The following is a 22,878-nucleotide window of genomic DNA, read 5'->3' as shown; positions in this document are numbered from 1 at the left end:
ATAATTTTGAATTTGGTTGTGTTTGGATATGTTAAAGGAAAGGTTTTGATAATTATATTGTGGTGGTTACAAAAATACCATATCTGGTAGTCACAAATGGACCGTAATATTCAAAGACAAGGTGAATGCAGTACTCTTCATATCACAGTAGTGATGGAGCACTGCTTCTGGTCCTCAATACAAATAACAGCAAACCCACCACTGGTAAAATCCAGCACTTGATGTGAATGTAGTCAGTGACTACTGGTTATCTCTCATCTAAGTGCATTTCCCGTAACACCCAGTTTTCCTCAAGGTTAAAGGAGGGCAAGACAAGACAGACTGAGAGAATTTGAGGCTGAATGAATAAATGAATTAAAATCTGCCTTCAGCCAAAGACACATGCTACAGGATTCACTAGGGTGCACTTTGGCTGTAAGCATAACACCAGTCACTTCATCTGGGAATGGTGAGCTCACATAAACCACTCACTTCCACTCCTTAATCTGGATCCTCCAGTAAGAACCCCCTTCCTCGCAAGTACGGCATGTCAAACTGCACCTTCTTTGGGAGGCTATATGGGGGTAGGCAGGCGGCCCAAGGGAGGTGCTGGGAATTTAGCCACTGCTGTCATTGAGGAAATCAAACACTGGACTACAAACTACCAGACATACCTTGCTAACAAAATTAATGCTAGTCTTCACCAGGCATAATATAGTTTGGAAAAGGAGGAATCTTTGAGTAGCATGAACAGTCCAGGCATTCAAGGCATTTTGGAAGTTAGACAGTATAGTAAGAATGGAGGTGTTGAAAGAGTTTTGTTTTAAATCTTGTCATTTAAATTGACTTCCAGTCATTCTATTTCTAGATTGCATAGTATGGTTCTGTAAACAGTCATGAAATAATATTACTTTTGGAGATGGGTTTGTAACTAAGGAATATCAAGAATGTGGAATCATTTACTACAAATATTTGGTCTTATAGTAATCTCCAGATCTTTATGTACAATTTTGGATGCATCTCATTGTTTGGGTGAACTTGCTGTAGTTGATCATCTGATGGGACATCTATGGTGTTTGTTTGCGGGTCCGCAAGTGAGACTCATTTCTGCCAATGGTGTGAATTTGGTTATCTCTGACGGTTCACATTTTATAAAAAAAATGACTGGACAGTTATTTGTGGCAAGTATTACTAATCTGAATACTTTTTTGAAGATGTAAATTGTGCTGTTCCCTATTTATTGACTTGTTTTAACCAAAGAGTACGTGTATAATGTAACACACAATGATATATAAAAATTTGTGCAAGGAGTCTGTTTTGAAAACAGCCCAAATGTAAACTTAATCCTCCACTGACCAGATGCATTTTCTACAAACATGGGTTTTTATGCAATTTCAGTGGCAGAGAATTTTACTGCTCATGCTAAGCCTGTTTTCATTGCAAGATTGTACTGTTTATCAAATGGCTATCTGTGTTTGTGCTATTCTAGCTTAAGCTTCTGTACACAGGGAGGAGAAAGGTTGCTAATCTACTTTCCTGAGATGTAAGGTTTGCTCGCCTACGCAGAGTAAATTAAACTGTTTAGATTAACCTAAGCAACCCTTTGAACAAAGGCACATAGGCTTCTATTTTCTGAAGACATGACTTTTATAGTAAAGGATGTGTGAAGGAGTAACAGACAAAGTAGGTTTATTAAAGGAAATTTCCATCTTCACTTGCAGTTTAAACTACATTACAAGGTATCCTTTCTTCTATGCATTTAAATAAATAAAGAAAATGACTGGACTGGCTTTCTTGGGGAGTGAATGACTGGAGTGGCTTTTTTGGGGAGTGACTGACCTGTGGGTGTGGCTCGTAGGGGTGTTTCATGAATATGACATGGGTGGGGCTTAAAGGGCACAGGAGCACTACTTTGCCTAGGGCACCATATCAGCTAAGGCTGGCCCTGAACCAGATACTAGGGAGGCAATATCAGCTAAGGCCGGCCAGAACCAGATACCAGTGAGGCAATGTGTTTTGGGGACCATTGATTTTCTTTTTTTTTAATACACTGGCAGTCTCAGCCAGATTCCTGTGGTCTGTGTGTTTTGGGGGGCTGTTGATGACTGCCCTCAGCTCTGGTCTGGAATGCTTAATGTTTTGTGGTATATATGTATCACTAATGGAAATGCCACTATACATTTAGATATCTACCTGTATTGTATTGAATTTTATTTATTTATTTCAGTTTAACTGTGGTAGAACACTTGTCTTTCTGGGCCATTTTTCAGATTTAGCCCAGGAAATTAAAATAAAGTACATACTACAGAATTGGCATTACATCATGGCAGGAAAGTAACAGAGTCCATAAATGTATAATATAAACTCATTCTGAAATGGTAAAGATAGGGAAAGAGATGAGATTTTGTCATTAGTAATTTAGTAGAGAGGTAGAGAGATACAGGTATTAATAGAGAGAATAAAAGTATGCGAGAAATAAGTTGTGCCCATCAGCTAACAGTACGTCAGTTTGGACATGGTAGAAGGGTGGTAGGGCAGAAAGTTGAATAGAAAGTGTTTTACATGCTTATTGCCTACTCCATTAAGATTTTTTTGTCAGAAGCTCAGAAGACACACATTTTTTGAATCTCTGAAATGCAATTCTTTCTTTGGGGAGGGGGGGTTGGCTGTAGCCTATAGATAATTTAATACAGCAGCAGTATACAACTAAACTGCGGTGGTAGTGCTGCGGTAGCATTGTCACCTCACAGTAAGACATTGTCCTGTTCGATTCTCAGCTAGAGCGCCTTCTGTGTGGAGACATGCGTGAATGGGTGTAACTTCGTTGAAGGCTGTGCGTCAGGGCCGGCAACAAGGCACGTAAAAATCTACTGCCAATCATTAGCGGACCGGAGTTCTGCTGTGGCGACCCCTAACCGGGAAAAGCCGAAAGACACAACAAGCAGCATACAACTATAACATTATCTAGCTTATTTCTTAAATTTATCCCCAGTTTCTTTAGATTCTTCAGCAAAAAGGTGCTATTATGAATGTTTCGAGTTCCAACTTTTAAAACAGATGTTTGGATTATAAATCATCAAAATAAATAAAAATTATGTAAGAAGCTGTATAATGGTATTGTGAATTGTGAAGAGTGCCTAATGTTTACAGCTCCTGTACTGTGAAGGTCAGTACTTCTCATTCTGCACGCACAGCAGTGTTCCTGATTAAGGTGCATTTTAAATGGTGACAGTCTGGGTCAGGACTCGTACCACTCAACCAGTACAATTTTGGTAGAGCACTGATTACATTTAATAGCTTCTTCATTGTCAAAAGAGTTTATTGTCCTCTTGTTTGAAGTCAGAAATATACTTCAGTGAGTCACTGTGCATTCTGCGCACATGTATAAGCACGAATAGACCATTTACCCTTTAGTGATGGACAAAATTACTAGTTACTTTTCTGGGACAGGACGCCTTATAAATAAATAACTGCAAATGAGCGAGGATGATCCAAATCTCAGTTTGTAGTGATACTGTGAGGATTTTGTCTACACCAAATGTTGCTTGTGCTTCAAGCGGTACAGTTGCAGACAAGCCAGATGGTGCTAAGAAGGTGGAATCCTTACAAAGTACTGCTTCTGCTTCATGTAGTAATGCCATTCATAAGGCTGCTGGTGACAGACTGGCCTGACTGCTGGACTTTGGACCAGAAAAATTACTACTGCAGTAAGTACAGCTGGCTGTCGATTTGCAATAAGAAACTTGGATGTAAACCGTGCCATAGTGTGGGAAGTCTTGGCGCAGATACTAATAAGGGTCTCAAAATTGCAAAGGAATGGTTCAATGACTTCATAACTTCCTTTGGTGAAAGTAGACAGCAACAGTTAACATCCCTGTGGAAAACAAAATATTAGACCACAAGGAATCTGAGAGTCACAAAGCTTCTTGAAGCAGACAAACCGATTCTGGAGCAGATGGTTTTGAAGGCCCAGGCAAAAGAAAAAAAACTGTCACAATGAACATTTTTTGCACTGCCTATAAGGCAGTGAAAGAAAACCAAAGCTTTCATAATGTTGAGTCTAAAGTTGATTTACAACTAAATGCAGTTATGGGACAAAAAGGAAGAAACAGTTGCAGAAAAGAGGAAAATCCCAGGATGCAAAAATCTCCCTTAGCAGCCTCAGTAAGAAGCTGAGATCCCTCATAAAATCTTCCAAAGCTAGTTCATAGGTTTATACTAGGCTATCTGCCCTAAGGCATTTATAAGCCTAGCCCAAAGTTTTGTGGCTTACGCCACCCCTTATATGAAGAAACACTGTGCCCATTAGTTTGTTGGGCCTCTGTCCAGCAGTGACACAGAGATGATTCCCGGGGTAAACCTACGATCTCCCATCCACAGGTCAAGATTTCTCTTGAACAGAGCCAGTGAGGTGCTCTGCCTCACATGGACCGGGATTTTATTCCACAGCATAGGGAGTCTCTGAGTGATAAATCTATCCCTCCAGCACGTCCTATTTATATCCGTGCTAAGGTTTAATTAAGTCGCTTGCTCTAGTGGTTTTGGTGGATTTGGATTTTTTGAGGTGGAGCATGTCCATTAATTCCGGGTTGGACATGGCCTTGTATGTCAGGCACATGTCACCTCTGAGCAGATGGTATGCGACTGAATAGAGCTGGAGTTTCTTCAATCTGGCAGCATATGACAGATTTTGGAGTCCCTTTATCCTTTTGGTGAGGAACTTTTGGGGTCTCTCCAATTGCTGCAGATGTCGGTGAGATACATCCCGAATGGGGCATTGTACTCGATCATTGGTCTGATAAGTGAAGAGTACAGGGGAACAATGACCTCACTAGATCTGGATGTGAATCCCTTCATGATCAGGTGGGCAATGTAGAAGGTCTTTCTAACCACTTTAGCAACGTGAGTGTCAAAAAAAAGGCCACTGTCAACCTGGGTCCCCAGGTCCCTGATAACCTCTTCTGTGCTTAGTGGATTGCCACCTATATGGTAGCTTGGGGTTACCTTGTTTTTCCCGAAGGGTACGACTATACATTTTTTGGCGTTTAACTTCAGGCCATGGCTCTGGCACCAGCTATCTGTTTCCGTGAGTCCCTTCTGAAGGATATCCGTGTCCGATGCACTTTCCACTATGGCGCTCAGTTTGCAGTCGTCTACAAACTTTGTCAGCCAAAGTCCTCCCATGTTGGCCTGTACTTCTGAGAAGTAGATGCCGAACAATAGGGGGCCAAGGACCAAGCCCTGGGACACCACTTGTGACCGGCTTGGAGTCTGACATAGCGCCAGCAACTCTAACCCTGTGGGTTCTGTCCTTAAGCCAGTTTGCAACCCATCTTGTGACATACGGGTTTACATTTAAGCTGGTAAGTTTTTCTACAATACCCGAGTGGGGTATTGTGTCGAAAGCCTTTGCAAGGTCAAGGTAGGCTGTATGGACTGCCTTTCCCTTATCAATGGCCTTAGTGACCGTTTCGAAGAATTCGACCAAGTTCAAAAGGCATGATCTGCCCTTGACGAAGCCAAACTGGGTCGGGTCCAATGTCTGCAAGTCCCCTATATCTTTGTTTATGAGCTCCATTATGATCCTCTCCATAGCTTTACAGACTAGACTTGTTAAGCTTATGGGGCAGTAATTACCAGGGTCTGTAGAGGCACTGCCTTTGTGGAGTGGGACCACAGTTGCCGTACGCCACTCCTTGGGCACGTATCCTGTGGTAAGGCTGAGATTAAACAGCTGCCTTATGTGCGGGTTTAATTCCTCATTTAGCTCGTGTAGCACACAGCCGGGGACACCATCCGGTCCCATTGATGCTGTGTTTTTAGCTTTAGAGAGAGCAGCTTTCACCTGCGCATTTGAGATGTCTGGGAGGCTACACTCCGCTGGGGTAGTTATCTCTCCTTTAGGGGGGGAGAGGGGGGTGAAGTTTGCACTGAACCTGTCTGCCGGTATGTTGGCAATGTCTGTGGGTTCAGTGATTTTTGTATCATTTTGGACTAATTCTGAGCATATCTAGGAGTTTCCACCCAGATTCCTAACATAGCCGAAAAAGGCCTTATGATTGTCCTTTGAATCCATGGCAATTTTTCTCTCAAAATTGGCCTTAGTTGATTTTATGAGTGCTCGTATTTTTTTTACTAATAATGATCAGGGGTGACTTCCCTTTTATGGATTTTGTTCTATCATGTAATAGCTTTCTCCTCTTATTGTAAAGTTTGTTAATGGCTGGGGTCCACCACACTGGACGTTTGCTCTTTGTGGAAAGAGTCTTGGTTTTATTTGGGATTGCCTGATCCATGCAGTCCTGGAGGTGTTCATAGAAGGCATTTGTAAGGGCTTCCGCAGCTTGGGTTGTGGTTTCCACTGGCTCAGGGGCCTTGAAGGATACCACACCAGTCTTGAGTAGTGTGAAGTTTGCTTTAGAGAAGTTCTTCACTGTGGTCTTTTTTGTTTGGGGTGGGGGCGGGATGTGGATTTCCAGTGAGATTAGTTTATGATCAGATCTCACCAATGAGGGATATACTTCCGGTGTGGAGCATTTTGTCCCCATGTTTGTGATAATGAGATCTAGTATATTTTCTCCTCTCGTGGGAACAGTGACTAGCTGTTCCATGGCATTTGAATTTATGAACTCCAGGAACCGTTGGGCTAAAAAGTTAGGGCTTGAGTAATGTTCCCAGTCTATATTTGGGTAGTTGAAGTCACCCAATATGATGGTGTTTGGAGATACATTTATACCCTCCTGTGTCTTCAGGAAGGCTGTGTGGGGTTCCTGAGTTTGAGAGGGTGGCCTGTAGCATGCTACAATTTGTAGAGCAGTTTTGCCTATGGTTAGTTGCACCTGGATGGTTTCCGAAGCTTGGCGTTGCCACCAACCTGGAGGTGTGGGTATCCTTTATGAATATGGATACACCCTCCTTTTGTGGTGTGGTCCGGGTTTTGGGGCGGAACGCATGATATGAGGTAAAACCTAATAGTGCCGGGTGCTCTCAGGAGCCTTGAACCAGGTTTCAGTTACAGCACAGACATCGATGTTCTCCATACTGAGAAGGGCCTCGAGTGCGTGCATTTTGAGATTTAGACTTCTGGCATTGAGCAGCATTACCCTCAGTTTCTTCCCATTTTTGTTTTCTAGGGTGGTAGGTTTAGAATTTGAGCCTTGCCTAAAAAGGCACTATGGGGTGGCAAGAGCCTTAGCCAATATCCGGAATCCCAGGGGTGACAGGTGCAAGCCGTCCCTTGCGAAGCAGCGTGGCTTGTCAAGCATGTCATCCCAGGCAGACAGACACTGGATCCCCTTTGAATGACACCAGACATTAAGCCAATTGTTAAAGCTGATCATCTTGTCTCTATATTGTGGCATCATTCTTGGTGAAGGAAGGATACTGCTCAGGGTCAGGGTCATACCTGCCTGGGCTACATAATCACAGAGCTCCTCTATGTCTCTTTTCATATAGTCCGGGGAGATACGTCTCAGGTCGTTCACACCAGCATGGACAATGACTGTGTCATATTTGTACTTGCCGTGGAGTGACCCGAGTGCTTGTGTTATGTGGCGGATTCTAGCGCCCGATAGGCAGCTTACTGTGACCCTCTCCTTGTTCAGCCTGGTGAGTGGGACGTCAGTGTGTCTGACTATGGAGTCACCTATGACAAGTATGTTTGGTGTTGTATTTGGCCTTAAGGGCTGTGACTGCTTTGCACACTGATTTTGTGGTTTATGTGTTGCTTGTGGGGTGTCTTGAGGTAGCAGTTGTTTGGGTGTCTGCTTTGGAGGCCTCTGCTGTTTAGGTAAATTTTTACTCAGAGCCTCAGAGTATGTCTTTGTGTGTTTATGTGTTTGATTCAGTGGTGTGGTAGCATTATGTGAGGCTGGTTTTGTGGTGTGTGTAGTTGCCTTCTCCTCCTGTCTGGTCTTGCCAGTCCTGAGTTGAGAGAGCTCAGCCTCCAGTTTGGCTAAATAGCTGCATCTCTCACAAGTATTTGTGTTATGTGGGAGGAGGAGAGGGTTGTCTGTGCACATGAGGCAATTGTAACATTGCCTCAATATTCCCAGATTCACCAACTGGGCAGGAGAAGACGCCAGCATCTGGCCCTTCGACATGCTAGAAAAATTAAGAAGTTAGGTATGAGACTGAATAAGAGAGGACTTAGTAAGGAAGTGGGTACTCCTGGGGGGGGGGGGGTTCGCAAGTGAGGGACTTTGTATAATATAGAAGTGACAAGTGCTGAGCTTTTTTTATTTTGAGAAAAAAAAACTTTTAGGAACAAGTGCTGCGCTTTTTAGTCAAGGGATATACTGTTTAGGTTACTAGTACAGCAGTTCTACGGGAAAAAATGAAAATGAATGAAAAGGTTACAAAAATAAAATTGCCAAATATTCCAAAGACAACCACAAACCATTCTATAGCCATGTCAAGAATCTAAATGGCAATGCTCAGATCTGCTCTGAGTTACAACAGAATGGCATTAAATATACTGATCCCATGGATATTGCCAATATCCTGGCATATCGATTCAGTGCCAACTTCACCCCCCTCTCACCCCCTAAAAGGCCCATCTCAATACCGAAAGACTGCCAAATTCCGGTAATAACTGCCACACAGGCAAAAATTGCACTCTCCAAAGCTAAGAATACAGCATCCATGGGACCAGACGACATCCAGGGCTGTGTACTACATGACCTACAAAATGATCTGGTACCTCACCTAAATGTCATGTTTAATCATAGCCTCACCTTAGGCTTCATGCCCACTGAGTGGCACACAGCTACAGTTATCCCACTCCACAAGGGGGGGATCCACCTTGGATCCTGGGAACTACCGCCCCATCAGTCTGACGAGCCAGATCTGCAAGGCCATGGAACTTATAAACAAAAACATTGGCAACCTTCAAACACTGGACCCCACCCAGTTTGGGTTCGTGAAGGGCCAATCTTGTCTCCTGAACCTGACTGACTTCTTCAAATCAGTTTCTAGAGCTGTGGATGAGGGTAAGGCAGTCCACACAGCTTATCTGGACCTCGCAAAGGCTTTGACACCATCCCCCACTCTGGAATCATAGATAAACTTACTAAGCTGGGCATTAATCCCTACGTCACTCGAAGGGTTGCCAACTGGCTTACTGACAGAACCCACACTGTAAAAGTAGCAGACTCCAAATCCAGCTCCAGACAAGTGGAGCACCTCAGGGTTCAGTCCTGGGACTGCTCTTGTTTGGCATCTACTTCTCTGATGTACAGGCCAACACTAAGGGACTCTGGCTAACAAAGTTCGCAGATGACTGCAAAGTGGGAGCCATTACTGAATCCCCAAATTATGTGGATATTGTATATAAGGGCCTTACAGTAACAGATGCTTGGTGTCAGTGCCATAGGCTCAAGCTCAATGCCAAGAAATGTATAGTTATCCTCTTTGGGGAAAAAACACGTACCAGTGAATTACCGCATAGATGGCAGTACACTAAACACCGAAAGTGTGATAACAGACTTAGGGACACAGGTGGACAGTGGTCTCGCCTTCGATAACCACATTGCTACAACAGTCAGAAAATCCTTCTATGTGGCACACCTCATCACTACGGGCTTTTCATCCAGAAAAAAGGAGGTCATTGTCCCACTGTACTCATCCCTCATTAGACCCATTACAGAATACAACGCCCCATTTGGTGTGTACCTCTCAAGACATCTACAACAACTGGAAAGACTGCAGAAATACCTGACTAAAAGAATCACAGGCCTAAAGCAGATGCCCTATGCTGACCATCTAAAAAAACTCCAGCTATACTCTGTCACATATCGTCTACTCAGAGGCGATCTCCCTGCTTAACATAGAAGGCCATGTCAAACCTAGAGCTGTTGGACTGGCTACACTTAAAGAAATCTCAATCCCTCAAGAGCCACTCGCTCCAGGGATCTAAACCTTGTCATCACAATAAACAAAACATGCTGGAGGAATAGGTTCCTGACCCAGAGACTCCCCAGACTCTGGAATAGATTGGCCATACATGTCAAGCAGAGTGCCTCTTTGGCCCTCTTCAAAAGGAACCTTGACGATTGGATGGGAGATAGGAAATTCACCCTGGGGATCACATCAGTTGGCCCTGCTAGACAGGGTTCCAGGGAAGTAAATATTGTGGGAAGAAATAGCCAGGGAATTGTTATGGCTGGCCTTGCATAGGCCCTAGGGCCGATAGCCTACTACCAACCTATGAACTTATTCTAGTAATGCATGCATCAACATCGTTAATCACATAAGTGATGAAATGAGAAAATTTTTTACAAAAAAAGATGGTCACATCCAGTAGTAAAATATCAATTAGTGATGAGTCAACGATGTTGAGCAACAAACTGATGCTCATGGTTTATGTTTGTACCTGTCTTGCTGACAGTGGAATGAACTCAGCAGTAAATTTATTTTTGGATTTAACTGAACTGGAAAACACAACAGCAGAAGGGATTTTTAATTCTTTGCGTGAGTGCCTTAAATCTCATGGTTTAACAGAGGATTAATTGAAATGTAGCTTGGTTGGTGTTGCATGTGATGGTGCAGCCATTATGCTAGGATGTAAAAGTGGTGGTAAGAAGCCACTGACAGACGGTTTCCATCAGTTCTCTTTTGGCACTGTGTGAATCACAGACTGGAACTGTCTGTCAGGGATGCAATCAAACAAGTTTTTGGCATTGACAGATTTAAGGCATTCCTTGATAAGCTGTATGTGCTATACTATTCCTCACCAAAAAATAACAGAATTACAGATGTGTGCAAAAGAGCTGGACACTTAGATGCTAAAAATTGGTTGAATTCTAAGTATACCATGAGTGGTATCAAGTTACTGTAACATGTCTGCAGTTTGGGAAAAGTATGAAGTTACGGTTAAACATTTTGAGGAAGCCAAACAATGCCCATCACATGATCAAATGGAGCGGTGTATGCATGAGGGTTTGCAATGAAAAATCGTGCCAGAGTTTGGCAAGATCTTGGCTTAATATGTGACACCCTTCAAGAACTGTCAGAAGTAAGCTTGGAACTGCAAGATCGCAACATAGATTTGTACAAAGCAAATGAAAAGATACAAATGCTCGTTCAAGTTTTCAAAAAAGGCAAACAAATCCAGGTCACTATTACAAGATGGCTGCAATGGTTGTGCAAAATCTCCAATTTGGTGGCGTGTTGCTTCACAGCAAGGATTGCAAAAATGATCCTCCAATTGATCAACTGTGTTTTACGCAAAATCAAATGTCTAGAAGGCTACTTGACTGTGACAAAGCCACATTTGCACAACAGACATGCATATTTGATCAAAAGCAATGGCCCAAGGATGTACATAATCATTTAACCTTTGGTGAAAAGGAAATTAGGGACATCTGTTGAAAACTATACGCAATTTATGGATTCCGTACCTCACTGAAAAACAGTCCGAAAAACTGCAGCCACTGTTGCATGCTCTTAGTTGTATTCCAGTTTCATCAAGTGAGTGCGAACATGGGTTTTCGCAAATGAATCTAATTTTTACTCCAATGAGAGCCTAATTACTTACAAAAACTGTTTCTGCACTTCTCTTCATATGATTAGTTGGCCTTCCACTCTCACTCTTCGATCCTGCAAGATATTTTAATTCGTGGCTGTTACGAGGACGAAGATCGGCCATTGACACTCAAAGCAAAGAACGAATTAGGGAGACTTCATTTGATGAAAATATGCAAAAAGTTTTGAATTTTCTTTAAAACTCCATCAGCGTAATTAAAAAAATTGTTTTATGGGACTACATAACTTTTTTGTAGGATGTAGAGGTAGTTAACTTGCAGTTCATATTCTTTAATTTTGGAAATTCTGTAAAGCACAATATTATGCAGTACTTATCTGTGACATGATGGCTTCAGTAATCGACAATTAATTGACAGCAAGCAGTACTGGGTGCATACTGCTTTAACTTCTCCATGCGACTGGGGCTTTTCACATTTCAGATCATTCACTAATCAGACTGTATATGTTACATATCTCCACCTTTTGTCTGTCTCAGTGAGTTACTGACTCTTTCCTGACAAATGTGTGCGCTTTCCATTCCTTACAATTCTACCCTCTCTTCTCCACTTCCCAGACAACTGTAGAATAAATACAGACAGAACAGACTTCTGTACAAGCTGAAGCTATCATTTTCCTGTACTCTAAAGGCTTTGAGGATGCCCATTCTTAGCATGAAAAATAGGACATGCATCTTAATTTCTCTGATCAAGAATTCTGGAGAAAACAAGTAACAAGGGGACAAAAGCTGAAAATCGGGGACAATTTCTTAAATATTACTCTAATTCAAAAAATCATTACAACACTGAAGATTATGATCTAGTCTCCAACCATAACCTCTTTATAATATTTTTCAGACATGGATGTCAAGGGGTTCACCTTGAGAGTAAAGCTTGAGAAGTGAATCTTGGCATCCATTATCATAAACTTCACATGATGATGAAAGTATAACACTAAACATCTTGGACATTCCACGACCATGTAGAGGGGGAGCCAGACCCTCATCCTTCAGTCTCCGTCTGTGAGTTGGCCACATATACCTCTGTGTTGGCTTTGAGACACTGCCCAGAAATGATAATCAAAGCTTTTCAGTAATCCAGGCATCCAGCTATCTCAGTGAGATCCTTTCTTGGGTTCTCCGTAAGGACTAAATCATTATCATTCATTAGTACAGCCCTTACTATCCTACACATGGATTGCCCATGAATGGACCTAGTCTGCTGAAGGAACCTATTTAGGGGGGTTATAGTCAAAAAGAAAAAAAAAAGAATGAGAAAATTTACAGCCCTAGCAAGTGCCCTCGTACAAACTAAAGGGACTAGACAATAAACCATTACTTAAACATATACTTGAGGAGGGGGGGGGGCTTCATTGAAAGATAATCACAGATTGGGAGGCTATCTTCAAAGAACTCTCTCTAACCAAGTTGAAAACCTTCTCAAAGTCAACTAAAACCACCAAAACAGGCTCAACTATCCCTTTCAGTCTTGACGTAAAAGAGCACTGTCTTTAAGAGATACTCAATTTTCCAAATTAGTACAAACACAGTCTGTGTGGGAAAGATAAATTTTGACAGAAATGATTTAATCTACTGTGCTAGGACTTGAACATATACATACAGTTCCACATTAATAAGAGAAACCGGCATGGCCTGCAACCAGTGACCACTAAGGAATCTTTCCTGGGTTTAGTGATGACCATTATTACGGTAGATGTACAAGAGAAGGTTAATCACCTTGCAAGTCTGGAAAGATCTAAAAATATTCAACAACCCATGAACAATTTGATATAAGGCTTTTATACAGTTCTACATTTACCCCATACAGGTCACAGGCTTCACATCTACAACCTTGCACACCTCCCCTTGAGAAATTGTAGAGAACACTCTACTCCACTTTTCCAGTGACAGTTTAAGAGGGTTCACTTTGTCAAAGAATTCACTCATCTTACTCTCTCAATCAAAGGACTACTAAGTAAAGTTGCTCATAGAAGTGATAGGACTCTACATTAATTCATATGTCCCCAGTGAGCGTAACCTGCTTGCCAGTCACATTGACCCCTGCTATGGATATCTGTTGCCTGCAAGACTTTACCTTTTGTCCAGAAACTTGCCAGGCCTTTCACTATCAGGCTAGGCCCTCATTTTAGTTATTTCTAAATACAACTGTAGGATTTTGGCAACAAAGTACACATGATTTATCAATTTCAAATTTTAACCCATTACGTGATGTATACTAGATATTGCATTTGGAACTCCATGAATAAAGGATATAACAGGAGCTCTTCAAAACAACAGAACTGGGACAGGTAGACCCGTCAGCACAAGGATAATGCAAGACTGCAGGTAAAATTTAAGATTACTGCCCACTACCTCTATCTATCATGCTTAATAATTTGCTGTGAGAAGTGACTTCAATTGTTGCATTATTAAGAGAGAAGATTTTATTTATTTATTTTTTCATGAAAGAGGACTTGCAGAAAAAAAGTATTTTGGGTGGGTGGGGGGGGGGGTCAGCATGGGTGGGACTGGGTGGGGCAAGGGGTTGACCCAAATGATGCAATGTAAAAAGCACTGTATATAACCTTCTTGTCGAAGCCTTATGAGACGAGATGGAGATATGCTTTACTGATGTAGAAACATTAGGGAGCTTGGCTATGGTTGGAATCGGAGCAGCCAAGTTGGTAATTTGAGGGTTTGAAGGGAGGAATAGACAGTCTCTGATGAATGAGTCAGGAGGTCCAGAATCCACAGCTTGTAAAGGAGATGAGGCCACAGGAAGAGGAACCAGATTTGATGAAGCCAGTATGGGGCTATAAGTATTAAGTTCCTTCCCAAGTGACTGGCTTTCTGAAGAACTTTGGGTATTAAAGGAAAGGCACAGAGGAGACCAATGGGCCAATCGTGAATAAGTGCATCCCTTGGTGACTCCCTCGGAGGGGGGGGGGGGTCAGGGCAAAGTAGCTGCTGCATTTGGCATTCATGGACGTGGCAAAAAGGTCGCAGCAAGGCTGCCCCATTTGCAGAAAATCTTTTCTGCCACTTCCTGTTTTAGGGACCACTCATGAGGCATCAGAATCGATCTGCTGAGTTTGTCTGCAATCACATTTGATTTCCCCAGGATATCTACTACCAGAAAGCGTTGGGAGGAGGTTGGCCAGTGCCGTACTCTCAGGGCCTCCTGACAAAGGGGGCAAGATCTGGTTCCTCCTTGTTTGTTTATATACCATACAACTGACATATTGTCCGTCTGTATTGCAATCATTTCTAGTGAGAGTGAGTCCTAGAATGCTTGCAACGCAAATAGCAGAGTTATATGCAGATGGGCCTTGTGGTCCTGCCAAGTGTCTTGAACTGCCGCTCCCAGATAATGCCCCCCCCCCCCCAATCTGGGAAGCATCTATGGTCACTGTGGCTAATGGCTAGGAAGGAATAAAAAGACGGCCTAATGTCACCTGAGTGGAGTAAAGCCACCAATGAAGGTCTTTCCTGCATGATTCTGTTATCAAGTTTGGTGGGACATAGGTAGCTCCTGCATGGACCACTGAATGAACAGTAGCTTCTGTAGTGTATTCTCATGTGCAGACATGCTAATGGAATCAGGGTTATTGCAGCTGCCATGGTTCCCAATACTTTGAGAATTGTTTTTGCTTGTATTTTTCACTTGGAAAGAAGGTTTGAGACTCGACATCATAGGACATGAAACCTTTCGGAGGGAAGTTTTGCCATCATATTTGTTGCATCTAAATCTGCACCTATAAAAATGATACGCCGAGATGGCAACAAAGCAGATTTTTCATAGTTTATTGTGATTCCTAGGTAATAGCAGAGGAGTAAAGTGGTGTGTCTCACTTTGGATAGTAGATGCTCGATGGTGGCAGTTAGGAGACAGTCATCTAGGTACCGAAAAACTCGGAATGCTAGGTGTCTCAAATGAGCCGCTACTACTACTGCCATACACTTGAACACTCTGGGGGCTGTAGTGAGGCCAAAGGGCAGAGCTCGAAACTGGCAGCAACTGGCTCCCAGCCAAAAGCACAAATGACTTGCGGATCGCCTGTCCATTTTTATATGGTAGCACACATCCTGGAAGTCTACAGCGCACATCCAATTGTCTCGTCCCAGAAAAGGGAGTATTGACTGAAGGTTACCATACGGAAATTAGACTTTCTCATTGACTTGTTTAACTTGCTGAGATCCAGGATGGGTCTCCAGTCCCCTGTTTTCTTTGGAACTAAAAAGAACCTTGAGTAAGTTCCGGATCCTATTTGGTCTGCGGGGACTGCTTGGATGACTTGTTTAGCAATTTTGTATTTCTAGAGTGGTCTGATCCCTTTGACTGGGTGGAACATCTGGGATGTATTTTGTTTTTGGGACAGGAAAGGAAAAGGGTATGGAGTAACCTCTGGATATGATACTTTATACCCACTTGTCTTATGTTAATGCTAGCCAGGCTTTTGGGTACAAAGATAAGCAGCCCCCAACTGTCTCCAGAGATGGACAGGCAAGGCCTCCTTTCACGAGGGCTGAAAGGGCTTAGAAGGAAGGATTCCCTGTTGCCCTGGCTTTGCAGACTCCCTTTGCCTCATGGTCGGAGTCTTCCATTAGAACTTCCCCTCTGCCCCTGGGGGAAGAATCACCAAGTGTGTCCTGGAAAGCTCGCTGGAATTTTTGAAACCACATTTTTCCTCCTTTCTTACCCCAAAGGGGTAAGGTCTGGTAGGTAGGGAAAAACAAACCCCAATGGCAGAGTGTGTCTTTCCTTCTTGTTCACACCTGGTTAATGTGTCTTTGACTTTTGCCCCAAATAAAGTTGAGCCATCAAAAGTGGCATTCACAAAGGAAGATTTAAAGCGTACTGCAAAGTCACACAAGCACATCCAAGAATGTCTCCTTAGGGCAATTCCTGAACCTGATTCCCTGCTCTTGCCATCCGCTGCATAAGAAAGGAGCCTCATGGAGTTGACTACTGTTAAGGTTTCCTCTCAGCTCTCCACCTTATCTGATACCCCTTCAGCTGCTGAACCATGGAGGCTATCTTCCTAGCTCTTTCAGGAGATCTCTCTGAAGCCTAGTAAAGTGAGTCAGATGATTCAGCAATCTGTGCGCAAAAGTCACTGAAGAGAAGATGCGCTTTCCATATCTGCCCATTGCACGAGACTCTTCGTTCGACAGATGGACAGAAGAAGATGTCTCTGAAAGTTTCTTTTTTGTGGTTGCCGCCACCAACACCTTAGCATCTACTGGGACACTTTTGGTAAGAAATCCCTTGTCTGTAGAAGAAGTGATGAATTTGTATGGCCTCCGAAGAATAGGTCTGGAGACTCTGCCACACCTTTCGACTAACTGCATCAGTTCAAAGGGCAGAGAAACCCAAGTAGCAGAAGGGTGAGACCCAAAAGCCTTCAGGTATAAAGACTCCTCCTCAAAAGGGTTGATGGGCTTCCAGCCGCCTCTGTTTTAATATTTTCAGGATGCCTGCAAATGAGACATCCTCAGAGGGTGACCGTGGGGAATCTTCCAAATCATGGAGGTCTGTATCTGACGTGATGGACTCCTCTGGGGAGTCTATATGCTTCCTGTTACATAGTCTCTTTTGAGGGCCCTCTTCGGAAGGGTATTCTGGAGAGGTTTCAGAAAAGAGGGGGTCGCCCAATGGGTCTCCACATCTCTGTGGATGCAGTGATACCGAGACAGACACTGGTGCCTTTGGGAGAAGAATGTCCTGACCTGAGAGTGGACCTGTCTGTGGAGACTGTAGTCTCATCAACTCAAAAGCCCCCACCCCTTGTCCGAGGAGACTTCTGGCTCTGAAGAGCCACAGGGAATCCCCGGAACCAAGAGGGTTGGCTCCGAGGCGGAGGTCGGAGTTGAGCTCAGCCAAGCCAACACCCAGAGAGGCAAGTTCAGATCAGACAACTGTCCAGTCTGACTGTACTCCCTGGACCCGAATGGAGAGTTTCAGCTTCTAGACTCTTCAGTCCGACAAATGTCCAATCTGACTGCACTCCCCAGACCTGACTGGAGAGTGTGGGCTCCTAGACTCCTGGATGGATCCAAGGATGTTGGAGCAATGGTCGGAGCCAAAGATCCTGAGCTAGGATTCGGCTCCAACAGTTCCACTACAAATAGTTCAGGACTTTCGGGCTCTGAGGTCCGAAATCGAATTGGAGAAGGAATCAATGGTGAAAGGGTAGGTTTTGTCGGTTCTGAAGCCCTCTGGGTTGGATCCGACAAGAGTTTGGCAAGTGCCGTGTCCTCAATAGCCTCTGCACCACATGATCCACATCATCAGGCAGGCTTCCAGGAAAATCGATTAGAGGAGCAAGAGATCTGGTAGGCTGCAATAAGGGAGACCTTAAAGTTGGAGATACCAGTTCCAATTCTGGGGACAGGCTCCATACATGAAAGACCAATGGCTCCGAAATGAAAGGAACCAAGGTAGAAGGCTTCTCGGGCCCAATAGACTTCGGGTCCGAAGATGAAAGTTTATGTAACTTTTCTGATGGCTCCTACTGAGCCTCTGAGGAAGAGGACCTTTTCCCCAGATTTGTCTGATTTTGAAGAGGGGGATTAGCCTGACTTTGAAAGACCCTGACCTTCTTCGATAGCTTCGGAAAAAGGGGTCTTCAATACGCTTCTCAGAATCAGTTTATTTCTCTCCGGTAGTACTCTATGACTAAAAGAGTGACATACGGCACAAAAATCTTGAAGGTGTACTGCTCAGAGACAGTAGACGAAAACTGTGTCTATAAATAACAGACATTTTTTGGCCGCACTTAACACATTTCTTAAACCCTGAGGGTTTAACGTCCTTAGATTGCTTAGTAGACATAGTAACAACTAGCAACAACAAAAAAAAAAGGTAACTACAGAAAAAACGAGAGCTATACACACACACACATATATATATATATATATATATATATATATATACACACACACACACATATATATATATATATATATATATATATATATATATATAAAAAGGTACTCCAACTTTTTTTATTTATTTTTTTTTTAATAAAAAGAATCACACCAAAAATGAGCAAGGGAAAAAAAAAGCCCTCTAACTTAAACGGGCAAAGGCAGCCCTCTAATTTAAACGAGCTAGCCCGATAATTTAAAGAGGAAAAACAAGGTTAAAACAGCTCTCTAACTTAAATGATCCTGTCTATATAGTTAGAAGGAAGAAAGCCCTCTAAGTAAAATGGGCTTAAGAATAATTTTTAAGCCAGAATAAAGTAAGAAAAAGGCCTCGAGAAGAAAATGACGGCCAACAGCAAAAATCACAGAAAGTGAACACACAAACTTGCTTAATAAACACTAGCTAGATTATAACAGTAGAAAAAACTGACAATTATCCAAAAAATATAAATACAAAAATGCCACTTAGCCTGAGAGCCAGTAGGAAGCACACAATCTTGTTTAGTGGCAAACAAAACCTGGGGAGCTTTTGTAGTGCTTCATGGGATACGGTTTCGGCCATGAGCTAGTGGAAGACCTCAAGCTTTGTATAAGGCCAAGTCAGAACCGACAATAGGTTCTGAACCCAATCTGCTACGAATGAAGGCAAGACAGGAAAACATCACATCTAGAGTTTCATCTCTTCATAGGTTTGTGCAATAAAAATAAATTCTTAGGCAGACAACACTGTACCCAAGACAAAAAATGGTCGGTCAACACTAAAACTATATACCAAACTTAAAAGAGGTTCACATTAAAACTGTTATTCCTACTTCCTACTCATAGTAACAAGAAGCTAACTATGCCATTAACTCTAAAAAAAATTAACAGTGAGCAACATACACATCAGAAATGAACTATAAACACGCCTAAAGTTGGTCTAATGCAAGAGCATCCTGCAAATTTACAAAAAATTATTGCATGTCTCATCCTCTGAAAATGAAAGCTATACGGCAGAAAAAAATTATTAAACAGCTATAAAAAAGAAGTGTGAGAGTCAAACTACTAAAAAACTTACCTAGTTATTTGTTTGTTACACCACTGCGCTCCATAGGCACGTCCATCTTGTAAAGCTTTTAATACCAAAAGATGACATTCTCGGTATCGAAGCAAGAGGTCTGCGTCTGCTCCACTAGTAGCATCCAGCAATCCTTCCACAGCCTAGAAGTCAGTAAAAAAAAAACTTAATATACACTTCAGACTAGTAAATGTGTTCTACTTTCTAACATCAGTCACCAGAATTAAGTTACCAATACAAAACATGACAGAATAGCTCGTACCATAACTGCAGATTTTTTAACAGGAAGTCACAGGTCACCACTTCTGTTGAGTAGATCAGCATCCCCAAAAAGCAGTACTCAGACAGTGCTTTTTCTGCAGCCCACCCAGATATTGCCACTGATGCACCAAGAAACCTCCTGCAGTCCTGTGTGTGCATGACGTTCCAAAGTAAGGTTTAAAGAAGTGAAAGCACTAAAAAAACTCCTTCCAAAGCGGGAGGAGGATAGGTGGGACAAGAGAGATGTACTGCTCTCTAAGAAAGTACTGCTATTATGACAGTATGCAATGTAGCCATAACAGTTTGTATAATAGGTTCTCGCTGCTATCGCAGTTATGGATGAATGGGATTTAGCTGCTGGCACACAAGTCTTCTATTCAAAATAACAGACCCTTAGCCGAGACGCAAAATTAACCCCATCAAAAAAGGAGACTGCTGTAACCCTAATTTCCTTTTCCTCAAACAAATCAAGATTTCTGAAGCAAATGAATGACTTTTAATCATAATCTTGTAAATTGCTGTGCAGTGACCATGTCATCTTCTTTTTATTAGGTTTCATGAACTGGAAATAATGTAACAATGCATTCTGGGGGACAAAAGACCTCCAAAGAGGTTATCAAGGAATTTAACCGATGACCACATTTATAAGGTTTAGTTTCATACCATGAATCAAGATTGGTCTCAAAATATGGTCAGATTCCCCAGTAGAATGTCTGCAGGTCTAGAATTTCAAACAGAACCAGATTAGACATAGTCTTACAGAGCAGGCATAACCTGTAAGAAAATATTTGTCAAGTTTCACTGCATGCTAAATACTCAACTTCTTAATGACAGATACTGTCCACCTCTAATTAACATTAACTCCACACAAACCTAACTACTCTAAGAAAATGAAACAGCCTCAAACTCAAGGACTTAAACATTCTTCAGCTACAAGCGAAAAATCTTTTTCTAAACTTTTATTTACTAAACAGTGTACCAAACATGACCACATTCACAAACCGAAAAAACACTAAAGAAACAGTTACAGAACTATTATAAATGTACATGCTTTAGAGACTGAGTAAATTACAATAAAATCTGTTTTCATGCCTTATCCCTGACAATGCACCAAGTTAACTTTAAGATCATCTTATACTCTCTAAATTATCTTAACTTCTTCTCATGCTTAAAATCTCTCTTCACTTTTTGGTTACATTCTTGCCTAACATACAACCTATCAACGAACAAAAGTTTGACTATTTAAGTAACTCTTATCTATGTACATTTGTAATTTATGCCTCTGCTCATCTCTGCATTAGTCATGTAATTCTTTACAAAACTGTTGCTGCATCACAGCCAAAGTAAGGGATGGAGAGAAGTGACCACCCCACTCACCCAGTGAATGAAGTACATACATTTCCAATCCTATTATCTTTCTAGTTAGGAATCACTGTAACTTGTCAAGTGGCTTGTGTGAAGGCTACAAAAATGCACTACACAAAAATGGGTCTTCTTACTGATTTACGGAGAGATATAATGATCTCCCTGGAATGAACAGATGGCCTTTAAGGATTAGGTGACCTAGAGAAAGTACAGTTGTGTACACTTAGCATAAATGTAGATGTTAGAGTGCATTCACTGTTGCAGTCATCACACTTGGGTTATCTGCCTGCAAGTAGCCCTCAGTTGAGCCGAATACCAGTGACTTAGTATTTCTGCATCAGATGCTGTTGCTTCTTCCATGACGTCAGGGGTATAAAAACAGGCAGCCGATGCCATTACATCAATCTTTCTTGCAGAGTAGGAGCCCGAAGCAGAAGCAGTTCGCAAGTGCCAGTTTGGCCACTACCTGAATTTTTTATCTTCGTAGTGATGAGGTGAGAATTTCTATTAATTGTGCTGGGATGATCACTAGTGTGAAAAGTATCCAAGGAGGCTGTGGAATTAACTGGGGCATTATAAGTTGTTGAAAGCAAAGGTAAAATCTGTCTGTGAGTGCTGGAAATATTCATGGTTTCCGAAGCACAGGCAGCAGTAGGATTTACAGTACAAGTGTTTGTAGTGGAATCCTTTACAGTACTAGAGGAAGAAGCCATGTTAATCACTTTGGAAATGTTAATTGCATAAGTAGAGTTAATATGACAAGTGGAAACAACATTGCTTCGATTTGTGCTCAGTGAAGACTGATCTTCGCATAAGATGTGTCCTTAGTGATCAGTAAGAGTATTACGGCTTAAATAATCATTGCGAAACAGGTGAGAGGTATTGCCATGGGCACAAAGATGGCACCTGCTTTCGCAAACTTTGCTTTAAGCGAATGGAAATTGGACACGGTGTATTTGCCCGGGTTTGAACTAAATGAACAGTACTGTAGATTTATTTAGGATATTTTTTTGTATGGAGAGGCACCGAAAGACAACTGCACATGTTTGTTGATTCCTTGTCTACTAGCATTGGTTTTCTCAAGTTTGTTATTGCTGGCAAAGGCACATCTGTTTCGTTCTTGGACACCACCTTAACCATTAATGAATCCACTGGCGAACTTTCATCAATCATCTTTAGAAAAGAAACATACAGAAACAAGTACCTGGACTTTAGAAGCCAGCACCCATTTTTTATGAAGAGGAATTTAGTCAAGGGCCAGTTTGTGAGGCTTTCTAGATTAATTAGTGAAGATGAGACTTTTAACTATGAATCTGACTGTTTGAATTATTTGTACAAAGAAATTACCCTTTACATGTAGTTCTTTCTATTAGGAATGAAATTAATTCCTTGAGACACACCAGATTTAAACCTATATTAAAATGGTGTTTCACTACTTCACCTAAACCATCCACTGACACTAACAGATCCTTAAGCTTTTCACTCCCCATTAGTAGGGATATGAAGCAAATTAGAAGCATTATTAACAATAACTGGAGAATCATCACCAGTGACAGAAATTTGAAACCACTTACTGGGTCTGTTCCTAAGTTTACTTTCAAAAAGTCTAAAACCTTTAAGTCATTTTTTGAGAAACAAGATCAAACGTTTCTTTTATTTGAACCACTGACAATAGACAATACCACTGGGATGTTCAAATGTGGTAAATGTGTTTGCTGTGACTATATTTTTACAGATAATTCTTGTGTGTTCCCACATTGTAATGCTT

General features: G+C 42.0%; 1 protein-coding gene across 1 annotated transcript in view; it reads right to left on the bottom strand.

Moving 5' to 3' along the window:
* The window catches only part of CNOT1 (CCR4-NOT transcription complex subunit 1), a 4,219,019-nt gene that overhangs the window by 774,392 nt on the left and 3,421,749 nt on the right, over window positions 1-22,878 (bottom strand). Inside the window, exon 36 of the mRNA XM_044079520.1 lies at window positions 19,485-19,627. Within this exon, the coding sequence (XP_043935455.1) occupies window positions 19,485-19,627 (143 nt within the window). The remainder of the gene's footprint in view (window positions 1-19,484; window positions 19,628-22,878) is intronic.

Source organism: Protopterus annectens, chromosome 8.part0 (assembly GCF_019279795.1).
Source record: "Protopterus annectens isolate FY-2018-M chromosome 8.part0, PAN1.0, whole genome shotgun sequence".
NCBI classification, from domain to species: Eukaryota; Metazoa; Chordata; order Ceratodontiformes; family Protopteridae; genus Protopterus; species Protopterus annectens.
Note: the sequence above shows the minus strand (reverse complement) of the source record. Positions and strands in the feature narration are given on the sequence as shown.